Consider the following 14,114-nt stretch of genomic DNA (forward strand, 5'->3'; position numbering starts at 1 on the left):
TTAGTTTTTGTCAAACTCCTACCAATTTTGGGCCCATGTTCACAGTTTGGAGTTAAATGTTTGTTGATTATTGATGAAAAGTTGTTGTTTAACTGATGCTTTTGAAGTGAATGCAGCAATTTATATGCTTAAATGTTCACCTTTTCTAACCTGTGCATGCAGTTTTGACACTGAATGCCTTGGTCATGTTTTCAGTAGGTATTACCGTTAACACTTTCATAATTCATTGATTTAAATTTAACTGGAATTTTGAGTGTTTACCACAGTTTTTATTCATCCACCGGTAAAATTCATTGTCATTGTCATTCGCAATGCAATATTACCACAATCGGAGCAATAAATACTTCCGATACGAACCAGACCAAGGTCAACAATATATTGGTCGTTTGCTTTTATAATCGTTTGTCAATTAGTTTTAAGTTGGTTTTATACCTTACTTACAAGACCGGTTTTGATACCGAAAATAACATCGGTCATTTTGGCGTGCGACTCTTTACTGGAATGCCACTTTTACAAAAGATAGGTCAGGTGTGGCATATAATCCCAAGAACAAGTACTGAATGCGAACGAACAAAAACAAAACAAAGTGATAAAACAAAATCAAAAACGATATGTTTACTTTACGTCCATGTAACAAGTCACATGCACACCTGTTTTCTGGAATAAACCATTTGTTTTGATTGTCATCGATGCGACGTGATAACGTGCCTCTCAGCTATAATGTGTGCACTTCAGTCACTGCAACGATCAAACTAGATTAATTACAAAACTAGATATTCCATTGTGACTCCTTGCCAAAAGTACCGTAACTCAAATATTAATTACAAATCAATCGAGAATTCGATTTGAACGATTGATTTGGTACACTCTTGATATTTTATATCTAATTTTAAATTAACGGAATAACGGTTTGGGGAGAATTTCAGAAATCAAATTTGTATTAAAGCCAGTGCCATTTCTTCGATTGAATCAGATCAGTTTTAGCTTTTCAACAAGCAATTGTGTCGAAAATTAAAAGAAAAACAATCGTCGAAATGAATCCAAAATTGGTGAGAGTTTTAGCAAAAAATAATTCTGAATTTGTTCTAGCGAAAATTTGAATGAAGTTTGTGAAGACTCCAAATCGATTACAAACTTACAAATTGTCCAAAGAAAATATCAATTAAAAATCTCTTTGCAATTTTCAGGTGTTCTTCGTTGCCTTTGTCGTTTCTGCTTGCTCAGCTGAAGATCTGATGGCAGCACGTTTTCCAGCTGATGTCGATCCAGCATTGTGCCCAGGCTACCCAAACTGTGACAATACTATTTTGCATGTTACCGAAAAGGTTGAAGTTCCAGAATTGAAAGCAGAACGTTTCCCAGCTGATGTTGATCCAGCTTTGTGTCCAAACTACCCAGACTGTGACAATACTGTCTTGCATGTTACCGAAAAGGTTGAACTTGTAGAGGTGAAACCAGAACGTTTCCCAGCTGGTGTTAGCCCACTCGCGTGCCCAGGTTACCCAAATTGTGACAATGCCTTGTTGCACGGAACCGAAAAAATTGAAGTTCTCCCAACCTACCACAAATCAATTTACCCAGGCTATAAATACTACGGCTACAACCAATTGACACACTTCGCCGATGAGTAAGTTATTGAAGAGTTTTTCATCATTTAAATGTTTTAAGTCAAACTGACAAAAGCTTCCCATTGTGTTTCATGGCAAAAATTTGAATGATTCTTTTGATTTTATTCTACAAATTTCAACTCAATCAATTTGATACTAAAATGTGTCCTAATTTATTGCAGATACTACCCAGCTTCACCTTATGTCATCCCAAGAACTATTGCACCAATCTATCGTTATGCTCCCGGTGTTGCTCCAGTAGCACCAGTCGTTGCTCCAGTTGTCGCCCCAATCGCCGTTGCTCCAGTTGCACCAAACACCGTTCACACCATCAACGGTAGCCCAGTTGCACCAATTGCACCATTCGCCGCTTTGCCAGGATTCGCTTCACGATTGTTCACAGTTTCTAATTAGCTTCATTGCCATTTTTTACCGATCTAACGATCTGTCTTGACATTGCTTGAAATTTTGTTTAAATTCTGAAAAAATAAAAGAATCAATAAAGAATGTATTATCTGCAAGTCATAATGGGTTTTAATGTTGTTGAGAGTAAAATTGAAATTCGATTTTAAAAAAAAACTTCTTTTTTGTTGGGCCGATGTTGTTTTTTAGAACATATATGTTTCTTGTCCTACTCTTCTTTTCATCGGCTCATTTTGCACGATACATATGAAGCTGGAAGCGTTTCTACTTAAAAAGAGGCGGTCAAAGGTCTAATGTAAAACCACGTTCATGCTGATTCAGAGAAGCATTGCTGAAACTTTACGAAAAATTATAAAATTTGGAACGAGAATCTTTGTGAAAAAAATGCAATAAATAAAATAAAAAATGGTTTACATTAACGACTTTCTTCAGGTAATTTTCAAAATTTATCTAATCTGAATGACCATAGCATGAGGAAAAAATCCAAGGTCCAATTAAAGTGATGATTAAGATTAAATACTTTTTTGTCATCATTTCATGGTGTGATTTTGAAACTCTGCGGAAACACGATTGTACATGAAACATTCAGTGTGGTGACAACCGATTGTCAAAAAATGGAAACAAAATCAGAAATCGTTGCAAATCGTATCGTGTAATAGCCGAAGAAGGCTAAACAACAAATTCAATTAGCCTTTTTACGTGTTGCAAAGATGATTCGAGATGATTGTTGTTAAAAATTCAATGTTTTGTGCCATTTGGAATTTAGATTCAATTCACTGTTCACTGCTGCAACACACTTGATGAAAATTAAAAAAAAAAAAACAATCAAAAAGATTTATTTCCCACTAATTATACGTGTTTGGTGTGTTTTGTCACTCTTCAAATGTCCTGTTTGCGGCTTTTTTCCACTGAATTCAAATTTAACTGCCGAATAAAAACATTGGTAGTAATTCAACATTTTACCTCCAATGAAAAAATTACTTCGGCAATTTGTTATTTTGCCGTACTACTTCTGACGGTTTGCCTACTTCGAATTGTGAGAGTAACATGCCTGCAGAAATTATCTCAACAAACGTCCTTGTGCCTGCACAATTGAATCGGATAAAGTTAGTCAACGCTATCAAATAACAATAGTGAAATGTAGGACGTCAGAAAAATGCATCCACAAAAGTATGCCTTGCACTATGGGTGAGATTGATGTTCTTTGACTACTTATATTTTAATAAAGTAGAGTATGTTTCACTCGTGGTTTTTGGTGATTTTAATTTTAATGACAGGAAATATCCAATTGGTGTCTTCGCAAAAAATGTTACTCTTATCAAAATATACAACTTTGCAATAGACATTCAAACTATATTTGTGAAAATAAATAAATTATTTTAAAATTTGCTGACCTCTTGAAAACAAACTCAACTCTGTTCAACACAAAGTCTTTGAAACATACACCACTCTCAATCTCACCCATATACGTATCGATGTGAAGAATAATCGCGTCGCTAAGTTACTGTTTAACTTGGCACCGGTTTTGTTGGAACTTTCACTTTGCCATCTTTGACGTCATTGTTTGATTGAACCGAATTTGGAATTGAATAGATCGAACTATTAAAGTGTCTAAAAGTTGGACCGATATTCAAAAGCAGTGACACACGAAATACGGCATTCTTGAGACAAGAATGAAAGAATGAGAAAGTTCAACGATAAGTTGAGTGAAATATGGCACAAATCAGGCCCACAGCTGTACTTTATCGAAGAACAGAATGTGGTCGTACATTAGCTGTACAACAACTGACGTGGAGTGATACCTCCCGGCTGTGTGGTGCTTTAATCGCTGCAAACATCAAACCAGTTTAGTTGCAAAACTGGAAATTCTATTATGGCACCCCTGACAAAGGTACTGCAACTCAAATACAATTATAAATAATGTCGGGCATTGAATTTGAACCATTGATTTGTTACGCTTTTGATAATTGATATTTAATTTTAAATTTATGGAATGTGACACCGGTTCTGGGATTATCAGTTGAATTAGTTTCATTTTTGAAGAAATATTTTTTTTATAAAAGCCACTGCCATTTCTTCAATTGAATCAGAACAGTTTTAGCTTTTCAACACGCAATTGTATCAACAACGAAACAAAAATCAATCGTCAAAATGAATCCAAAAGTGGTGAGAATTTTAAAAGAAAAATGTTTTAAATTAAGTCGTTCAGTGAAAAATTGTTTGAATTTCATAAAGACTTTAGTTAGATAGATTACATTTTAGTTACGAGCAGAGGGAATTTTTTCAAGCAAACCGTCAATAAAACCCTCTATTTCAAATTTTAAAAAAATATTCAAAGAATACAAATTACAATCTTTTTTCAATTTGCAGGTTTTCTTCGTTGCCTTTGTTGTCGCTGCTTGCTCAGCTGTAGATGTACCAGCACGTTACCCAGCTGGTGTTAGCCCACTCGCGTGCCCAGGTTACCCGAACTGCGACAATGCATTGCTTCACGGAACCGAAAAGATCGAAGTTCTTCCAACCTACCAGAAATCACTTTATCCAGGTTATAAATACTACAGCTACAACCAATTGACACACTTCGCCGATGAGTAAGTTATTGAAAAGTTTTTCATCATTTAAATGTTTTAAAGTCAAACTGGCAAAAGCTTCTCACACAATTATTGTGTTTTTTGGCAAACAAATTGAATAATTCTTTTGATTTATTTTCTACAAATTTAAACTCAATTAATTCGATGCTAAAATATATCTTAATTCATTGCAGATACTACCCAGCTTCACCTTATGTCATCCCAAGAACTGTTGCACCAATTTACCGTTATGCTCCAGTCGTTGCTCACGGTGTTGCTCCAATTGCCTCCGTTGCTCCAGTTGCACCAAACACCGTTCATACCATCAACGGTAGCCCAGTTGCACCAATTGCACCATTCGCCACTTTGCCAGGACTCGCCTCAAAACTGCTTGTTCGCAGTTACTAAGTAGCTTCATTGCCATTTGTTATCAAATGATGTCTTGAAATTACGTTGAAAACTTGAATTTTTTCGAAGTAAAAAAAAACTCAATAAAAAATTTTGAATCTGCAAATCATGAAGAGTTTTAATTTTGTACGATCAAAGTTTTAGATAGCGAAAATTCAATAAATACGGAATATGTGGATGTTCTATGACAAGCAACAAAGAACTTCAAACAGCTTTACACTATTCTCTACTTCCATTGGATTTCAACGGTCAACGTGTATCTAATGTAATGGGAACTAAATGCGAGTGGAGACGGTGTGTAAAAAATAGTGTAGAAAAACTTTTTGAATGGGGAACTTCTTTTTTTATTCGAATATTGATTGCAAATTTTCCAATATCTGAAAAATAATGAACAGCAAGTGTTGAGCTAAACTTGTTTCTCACATTTGTTAGACACAAAAGAACCAAAAGACATTTTTTTGTCCTACTTTTATTTTCATCGGCTTCTATTATATAATAAGTAATGTAAGCTTCCCGATAAATCTACTAACCTCGATATCAACTTAATATTATCAAGGTTGAATCGTTTTCACTTAAAAACTGGCAAAGTCCAATAAATCACAAAACAACGTCCATGCGGCGGATACACTTTAACTCAAGTCAAGTGTAACTGTGTTGCAGAGAATAAAAATGGGAATACAGAACCGTTTGAACTGGAGCATAACATGAAATTTGTTTCTTAAAACTGTTGAATAAATCGTCGCTTCAAGTCATGTTCCAAAACTTGGCTAAACACACTAACTTTCATTATCTCTTATCATTTTCGCGAAAATCACAAAGAATCACATTCAAAATTTACATTTTTCATTTTACGTTTCTAAATGATAAGAGTTAATGAGTTAGTGTGTTCAGCGCAGTTTTGGAACTTGAACAATTCCCATTATTCGGTATTCCCATTTTTATTATCAACAACACAATTACTTTTTGAAAGAGTTTAAAAGTGAAATGCTAGAGTTGGAAAAGAAATATATGCTTGTTTGTTCCATTTTTCAGGTGTGTTTTCCCACAAACAAGCACATGTTTCTTTTCCAATTCCAAAGAACTTTTAGAAATTTACAAAGGATTTGCAATTTGTGAGTCTGTTTGATGTTTGAATTTCGTACGTTACGTACAACATATCAGTAATTATCATTTTGCCCGGTCGTAGGAAAGTTACGGTGAAATTAATGAATTTTTCATTAATTCCACCGAGTATAAAACCATTGTGCCCATTTCTTAAGACTTCTTTATTCTCTCGTAAAAAGAAACGCTGCATTTACCGTCAGCGGTCAACCAAGCCAAATAGCCATTTTGCTGTTCAAGGAAAATAGAAGTCAACAGAATGGGGAAAACACACATCAAACGGTTTAATTACAGTTTCATATTCCAATTACAGTATAATTATCCATCACTGCATAAAATGCGCGCAATTCGAATTGCGTTTCAAGAAAATCGATTTGCGTCATCCAAGGCTATTTCGGAGCATATAAATTAGGGAACAATGTTGCATTCAAGTGTATTCCGTTCGGAACCATCGTCAAAGTAAAGTGAAAAATAAATCTAAAGAATTATTTCGATAATAAGACATTTTAAGCCATCTGTTTGACTGGTTTTTTTTTAGCAAATTATTCTCTTCATTCAAATCGATAAACAATTTGGTTTCAAAGTTTTTCACAAAAAGCGAAATTCAATTTGATAGCCACCTTACATTCAAGCAAACCGTGCGATAATGAAGGTACTTCAATACAATCAGTTTTATTTGAAACTGTTAGGTTTGAGTTCGGATCGTCTCGCTGAACAAACCAATGAATTCATGAAAACCATGATTTGTTACGTGATGTTATTTGGTCTGGCCGGTTTGACGTTTTTTTGTAGTGCAGTTTTTGGAATCAATCACATGAACGATATCACATTGGCTTTGAGATCGATCCTTATGGTGTGTGGAAGCTTGCAATGTCTCGGTGCATACATCAGTGTTGGACTGGAAATGAAGAATGTCAAACAGTTATACATTGGGATTCAAGACCACGTCGACAATGGTAACTTTTTTTTCGTTTCGTATGAAGCGAATACTAATAATTCGTAATCGATTCCAAACAATCAGTTTCAGAGCCCTATGAATCGACATTCTATATGGAAGCTGAAGAAAATTGCCAAAAACTCACCAAATTCGTTTCGATTGGCTATCTATTGATGGCCGCAGGGCTTTTTTTAGCCGCTTTATTTTTTGCTGCATTTTGTATGTGGATGGGAAATTTTGATACCTCATCTTGGCTTCTGCCATACAGTGTAACTGTTCCATTCGATACTTCTACTCTATTGGGTTGGCTTCTACTCTGGCTTATTAATTGTTACATTGGTTTTGTCTATTCATTGAGCACCACATGCTGTGTAACATACTTTGTGAGCCTTTGTTTCTATATCATCGGCATGTGTGAACATTTCGGCTACTTGGTCAAAACGTTTGATACGGACATTAAAATAAGCCAGGAAATCAAAGAAACACGGCAAGAGAGCAACCGCAAGGCATTGAATTTTAAACTAAGGTTGAACAGGATCGTTGAACAACATTCGAAGACTTTCAAGTGAGTTTGACAAGCTTTTTACATAAATTACAATGAATTTGCTATTCGGTACCAATTCGACTGAGTGATGCTTGGGCTTGTTGTTCGTAATTTTCACCAAAATGTAAAGATAAAAATCCAAATTGTTCAACGTAAAAACTTGATTCAAAATTAAACCTTTTCACGTGAAAATTGCTCCATGAACAACAGGCTCTTAAATTTTTCAAACTAAATCTTGGTCATTGTGAATAATTGTGAATTTTCTTATGTTACTGATTCTGATTTATTTCTCGAATTTAAATTGAAATTTTATTTACATTTTCATGCCAAGAATTGCCAATTTGGCAGTTGATGTCAGCAGTGGAGTCATATTCTGGATGCTTTCGTGTAATATCGTATTTTTGGCAGCTGCTCTATACCAAATTGAAAATGTAACTGTTTATTTTTCATTCATTTTTCGGCCCTTTTCGAACCTTTTCAGACCATTTTTTTCTAAATAAAATATGAAGATTTGAAGATGTCCCAATGGACATTGTCCAAATGTTATGTTCTAATACTACTAGCGCAATTTTGGATTGCATTTTGCACAATTGCAGCTTACTGAAATGGGATTGGAGACCCTTTGTGTACGGTCTCCATACTCATTTCACAATTTATATTTGAAAAAATTTCGATGAATGCTAACTGTGTGTAATTTTTCCCGAATTTCCATGTCGTTTTAAAAGTATCACGCCCATTTAAAGTTCTCTTAATTTAATTTTCCGAGATATAAAATCGCTTTTTCCAGACCATTGGCAATTTGGATTGGATGATACTGTATGATATTTTGTGTTTGATGGTGTCGCTCTTGTGGCCATTTGGATTGTGCTTTTCAGCAACGAAGGCGACAACATCTACTTCAGAAACGGCCGAAACTATTTACAACACCGATTGGTACAATTTCCCGCATGCAGCTCGCACATACTTACCTCTGATGATGGCTCGATCGCAACATCGAATTTCCTTCAAGGGTTTTGGAATCGTCGACTGTAACCTAAATAATTTTGTCAAGGTAAACATGTTAGCACATTTGTTTTTCTATGACTTCATTGCGGGCAGTTAACTCTTAAATTAGTTATGCGGAAAGCGAAAAAAATCCGCAACAACCTGAGCACTGTAAACGTATGGTCAAGAATTTGGAGTGGAGCGTATATGCTCATTTTATACCAAAAGAATCAGCAAAAACATATTCGCCATGAATGATTTCCTTCTTCCATTCAAATCATCAAAATATGGAGACTGAACAATTTTCGAGTTTTGAACTCAAGTGGCAATTTTATGGTGAAAAAACACGTTTTCCATATTTTGAATTAACCAAAAAAGCGTTCTGACTTTGGAAGTGACATTTTAGATCAGAACAGTGGCGAAATTCTGTGCACATTCCGAAATTTCTATTACGAAATGTGAGATTTTGAACAATCAGATTCCATTGTATTCAAATGTCGATGCGAGATTTTTTTTTTACTTTTTGCGAGAAGTAGTGAGATGAGATGTTGTTCATAACAAAGAATTCATTTAGGTTTTCAACGAAATAATTTCACTACCTCGAAAAGGTGGCGAGATTTTTTTTCGGAATTCATACATCAATTGTAAATTATATTGAATGATCCTAAATGAATTCTTTGTTATGGACAACATCTCATCTCACTACTTCTCGCAAAAAGTAAAAAAAAATTTCGCATCGACTTTTAAATACAATTGAATCTGATTATTTATATTTATCTTTCATTTCGTAATAGAAATTTCGGAATTTGCACAGAATTCCGCCACAGATCGCATTAATTCAGTTGAAAATAATCCTTTCGTGCTTATTTATTTCAGATTAATAATTCAGCCTCCTCTTGCTATCTTATGTTCAGAAAAGTAGCAGGGCGTTAGATGTCACACTCAATACAGTTTGACACAGAATCTTATAGTAATTATCTTAGATTATATGTAGACTAAATCCAAATATTTATTGCATGTTAGAGTATCAAAGAGTGATTGACATAAAGTTTGCTTTTACTCAAAACGAAGTGAGACAAAATATCAAAGAAACTAACCAAAATCATTTATTCACAATTTTAGCAACCTCTATTCTCTAAAAACGATTTCAATTACACAGAATCGTTTAAATTTCTCACAAAAATAAACTTTTTTTCAATGGTTTGTCACTTAATTAAATGCAACATGTTTTAAGAAGAAGAAAAAAAATTGCGTTTCATTGAAAGTGAATCATTCTTTGGTTGGCTAAATTTAATTGGGCTTAACCTAAATATGAACTTGCATTTTAATTCAGTGAAAAATTTGCGTTTCTTACAAATTGAATTCAAAAAAAAAGTCAGATGGAATTAGAATAATGACACTAATCACTAGTCGAAAAAGTGAAGAAAAAAATTGTGTCAATTGAAGTTTTTCTTAAGATCTAAATCCAAGACTGGTGTCAGTCTGAACCGTACCGCTATTTGTCGATGTTACGGACAAATCGGTATTCAATGCATTTCGTTGTTGGTGATTGTTGCTATGGCCGTGCTGGTGATGGGGTCGAGAAGTGTGAGCAGGTTGTCGGTCACGGTGAAACTCATTCGGTCGACGCATGTTTTGATGGTGATGGTGCTGCTGTTGCTGTTGGATTTGGTGTTGATTTAGCTGATGCTGGTGCTGCTGTTGCCGTGGTTGATTTTTTTCCGGTTGTTGTAGTTGTTGTTTTCGCTGCTTTTCTTCATCTCTGCGTCTGCAAACCAATAAAACATTCAATGTAACAAACAAAAAAAAACAGACTATTTTCTCTCTCCCAAAAAATAAGTTACTTAAGGGTTCGATATGAATTTCACTTGTTCATCTTTGTTTTTATTAACAACTTTTTCTTATGCATTCATTTCATTATCCCAAAAAAACCAGACCAATCCAAATTTGTTCCACTCACCGTTTTTCCTGACAAATTTTGTGGTGCACAATTTTGTATTTGTGCAACTTTTCTGCGGCCTGTTGACGTCGTTCGCCGGCTTCTTTGACTTTTTGTATCAAAACCATCCGCTTCTTCTGAACGTGCAACTTTTTGGCTGTTAATCGTCGTTTCGCAATAAAATTTTGCATCCGCTGAAACTTCATAATATCCAACAACTGCTTTTTTGCGCTTGAAATCGGCTTGAAGAAGAGCTGGTAATGTTTTGGCATGTTGGTGGTGCATCCAATGAATTGGCAACTTCGATTGCACAGCGCACAATTTTGACCATTCCTAAATCGACAACTATTGCACAGTATATGGTAACAGCTGGTGAAATACTGCTTGGCAGCGGTCACTCGATTGCTACTCGATCCAGCAGTCACCGGTTCGAACATTTTCTGGACATGCAAGCACGAATTACACCGGAATTTTGGCATCGGATGACGGGCCGATGGAACAGACATCGTAATGGCAATTGAATTCACAGTGTGTCACTTTGGAACTAAAACAATGAAATCAACAAAATATTGAAACGAATTTTCGATGGAAAAATGTGATAAAAACATGATGATTCAGCGAAATTTGTGATCTGAATTTTAAAAACAGACATCAATGACTCACTCGAATGTTTTTTTTTCACTCAAACAATGGATGTCTTTGTTTTGAACTGATCAAACTAATGCGACCACACGCCGAACCTTTGCTTTCAACTTTTAGTCACTTTTCCAGCGCAAACACAATTTCTATCGTTCTAATTTATTCGTTCTTAGTGTTTTTTTCTCTTAATTTGCCAATTGAAGAAGAAGTCCGCAAAGTGAACTATGAAACTGGTGTATTTTTTCGCACTGAATCCATTTTGTCACACACTGAATCGAATGAGAATAATGCAGAAAGGTCACACCCAAACTCAACTCTTTCCAAACCAAATGAGCTTTGACATTTGTTTGTCAATTTGCATTCGGTCTTGACATTTCGAGCGCCCTCGATGGGAAAGTATGAGAGAAGAGCTGTGTCATGTATTGGAAATACTTAAACAATCCTCTCTTCGCTACTCTTTCTGTGTGACAAATAAAATGTGTAGAGTTTTGATTCAAATCTCCAAGATCTCAAAAATTGTTAATCAAATAATGCAATTACGAATACATTTCGCAAATTATTTATTTAAATCAATATTTGTCATTGTTTGCTATGGATTACATGTTGTAAAGAAAAAATATTGGAATGGAATCGGATGCTGTAACCTAAAGAATGAAGAAACAGTATTTTCAGTACAATTTGTATGTTTTACATGTTCAATTTAGAAAGTACATTTTTGGAAGAAAAATTCCAATTTAAGAATTTCCATTATTTGAATGGTTCAATGAATGCGTTTGATCTGATGGAAGTAGTAATTAAGCAGAATATTTTCTGAAAAAGATAGCTGCGATAAAATTACGTTTTTCAGAATGTTTTGTGTTGATTTTTTTTTAAATGCTGTTTCAAACTCCATCGCGATGAAAATGTCTTGCGACATGAGCCACATTCGAATGGTTTCTCTTCTGAATGGGTGCGCATGTGATCAATCACATTTACCTATACCGGGTGGGAAAACTTCTTACACAAATGAAATTCATAATAGCGTCGATTGCAGTTCCGCTGGTGAGCCTTTCTTTTGACATCATTTAAAAAACCCCGGCGACAAATCAAACATTTGAATGGAAGCTTCTTCGTATGAGATACCAAGTGATTATTGAGGCTAACTTTCTGTTTGAACTGCTTCAAACAATGTTGACATTCGAACGGAGTGTCCCCAGAGTGTGTGCGCATATGGTCGATCAAATTGCATTTGTTGAAACCAAATGACTTTCCACAAACATAGCATTCATACAAACGGCGATTACACTTCCCCTCATGTGCATTTCTTTCATCTTGGCGAACGAATCCCAGACGACATCTGGTACAGCGGAATGAACGTAGACCACCATAAACCTTCATGTGTTCCTTAAGATGACTTTTTTGTACGAATCGCTTAAAGCATTCGTTGCATTGGAATGGTTTGTCACCGCTGTGCACACGCATGTGCTTCATCATATTCCCCTTCATTGATCCAAACGAATCCTTGCACAAATGACATTCGTAGCGACGAGTCTTGCACTTGACTTCGTGTGCTTCCTCTTCGTTTTTTCCACCGAATCCTTGCAAACAGCCCGGGCAATGGAACAGAAACTCTTCAACGAAATCGCACCCATGTGGCTTTTCGCCAGTGTGTTTCAGCATGTGCTTATTTAAATCACCATTCCATCGCGTTGAATAGATGCAAATGTAGCATTTATGTTTCTTCGTTTGATTTACATAAGCATTGTCACCTCGTTTCTGTGTATCGCGTCCACTTGCATCACTTTCTGGGGCGATGAAACCGCCTTCACCGTGTGGCAGTGGCTGCCGCTGATTCTGCTGACTGCCCGTAGCTTCTTCTTTTGAGTCATCATTCATTTTCGAGTCTTCTTCTTTGTTATCTTCACATTCTTTCTTCACCTTGACCTTAGCGTCTACCTCGTTCAAGTGATCGAAATCATATTCAACGTCACGATCATTGAAACCAGGAACACATCGTAGATTGTGATAAGTCGATTCCGACACTTCAACCACTTCGTCGACAGACACTGGCTCTTGCTTGATTTCACCTTCTTGCTTGATTTCGATTGAATCAGCAGACTGAGTTTGGTTTTGGTTTGCGGACATTCTCAGGTCATTCGTGTCGGTTGAAAGGTCAGAGCTATGCTCATCGTTTACTGCTCGCCTGAATGAATCAAATGTGACAATTGAAACAAAGCAAAGAGAATTTTTTGAGGTTAGCTTGGTCAGTACAAGAAAATACTTCACGAATGCTATCTTATCTCGATAATAATGCGTCAATTAAATTCATGCCTTGAAAACTTATTGTATTACATTTTAATGCATCAATGTCCTGAGAAAATAGCATATTTACTGTATATATACTCGTGACGCAAAAACTGGCATTTTTGATATTTGGCTTGAAATGCACAGTTATTGGAGCGTCACTTGTCGGACTATCGTCTTCCGTGATTTTCAGTGCATGAAGTGGGCGAAATCACGCATAAACGATTTGATGTCCGTGAACATCAATATTGGTGACGAGCAAGCTTCACTTTTTTTCCACTACGAAGTACACCGGCGCTAAACGCAAAATTCTGGATGTTGCCCCCATGCCCATTCTCCTTCCAAAGACTATATCGTTTCGTTCACCTTTGAGTGGTTTTTCACGATTCAAATTGCTGTTGATTTCAAAAGTGGTTGAAACTCATACGAAAAATCTGATTCTAATTCTATTGAATAGACATTCAAGGCTTGTGAATTGAAAAATTTCTGCACTAGCAGTAGCGTGGCGGTTAAACGTGTGTTCGCCTCGATAGTCACCGATGAAAAGAAATTGAACGCGTGAGAATAAAAGACTGACGCTAGCAGGTTTTTCGCAAAAGCGGATAACAATCAGTTGCACGCAAAAGAGACATTTCAAAAGGTTACACGCAAACGGACCATTTTATTTTGTCGCATTTGG

General features: G+C 35.8%; 3 protein-coding genes across 3 annotated transcripts; 1 reads left to right on the forward strand and 2 right to left on the reverse strand.

Moving 5' to 3' along the window:
• Positions 1 to 914: 914 nt before the first annotated feature.
• LOC129579887 (uncharacterized) lies at positions 915 to 5,008 on the forward strand. The gene is made up of 5 exons (XM_055470070.1): positions 915 to 1,049; positions 1,188 to 1,627; positions 1,790 to 2,009; positions 4,401 to 4,621; positions 4,795 to 5,008. Exons 1-5 carry the CDS (start codon positions 1,035 to 1,037, stop codon positions 5,006 to 5,008), a joined length of 1,110 nt encoding a protein of 369 aa, XP_055326045.1. The 5' UTR covers positions 915 to 1,034.
• A 4,550-nt stretch (positions 5,009 to 9,558) lies between these two features.
• Positions 9,559 to 11,475, reverse strand: LOC129579889 (putative uncharacterized protein DDB_G0279653). The gene is made up of 3 exons (XM_055470073.1): positions 11,177 to 11,475; positions 10,535 to 11,057; positions 9,559 to 10,342 (listed from the first exon to the last, which is right to left on the reverse strand). The coding sequence occupies exons 2-3, from the start codon at positions 11,017 to 11,019 to the stop codon at positions 10,027 to 10,029; spliced, it is 801 nt and encodes a 266-aa protein (XP_055326048.1). The 5' UTR covers positions 11,020 to 11,057; positions 11,177 to 11,475; the 3' UTR covers positions 9,559 to 10,026.
• A 520-nt stretch (positions 11,476 to 11,995) lies between these two features.
• LOC129579888 (zinc finger protein 436-like) lies at positions 11,996 to 13,276 on the reverse strand. The gene is made up of 2 exons (XM_055470072.1): positions 12,524 to 13,276; positions 11,996 to 12,127 (listed from the first exon to the last, which is right to left on the reverse strand). Exons 1-2 carry the CDS (start codon positions 13,274 to 13,276, stop codon positions 11,996 to 11,998), a joined length of 885 nt encoding a protein of 294 aa, XP_055326047.1.
• Between the last annotated feature and the right edge of the window lie 838 nt (positions 13,277 to 14,114).

Source organism: Sitodiplosis mosellana, unplaced genomic scaffold (genome assembly GCF_009176505.1).
Source record: "Sitodiplosis mosellana isolate CC-2019 unplaced genomic scaffold, AAFC_SMos_1.0 Smas_scaffold_6713, whole genome shotgun sequence".
Classification (NCBI taxonomy): domain Eukaryota; kingdom Metazoa; phylum Arthropoda; class Insecta; order Diptera; family Cecidomyiidae; genus Sitodiplosis; species Sitodiplosis mosellana.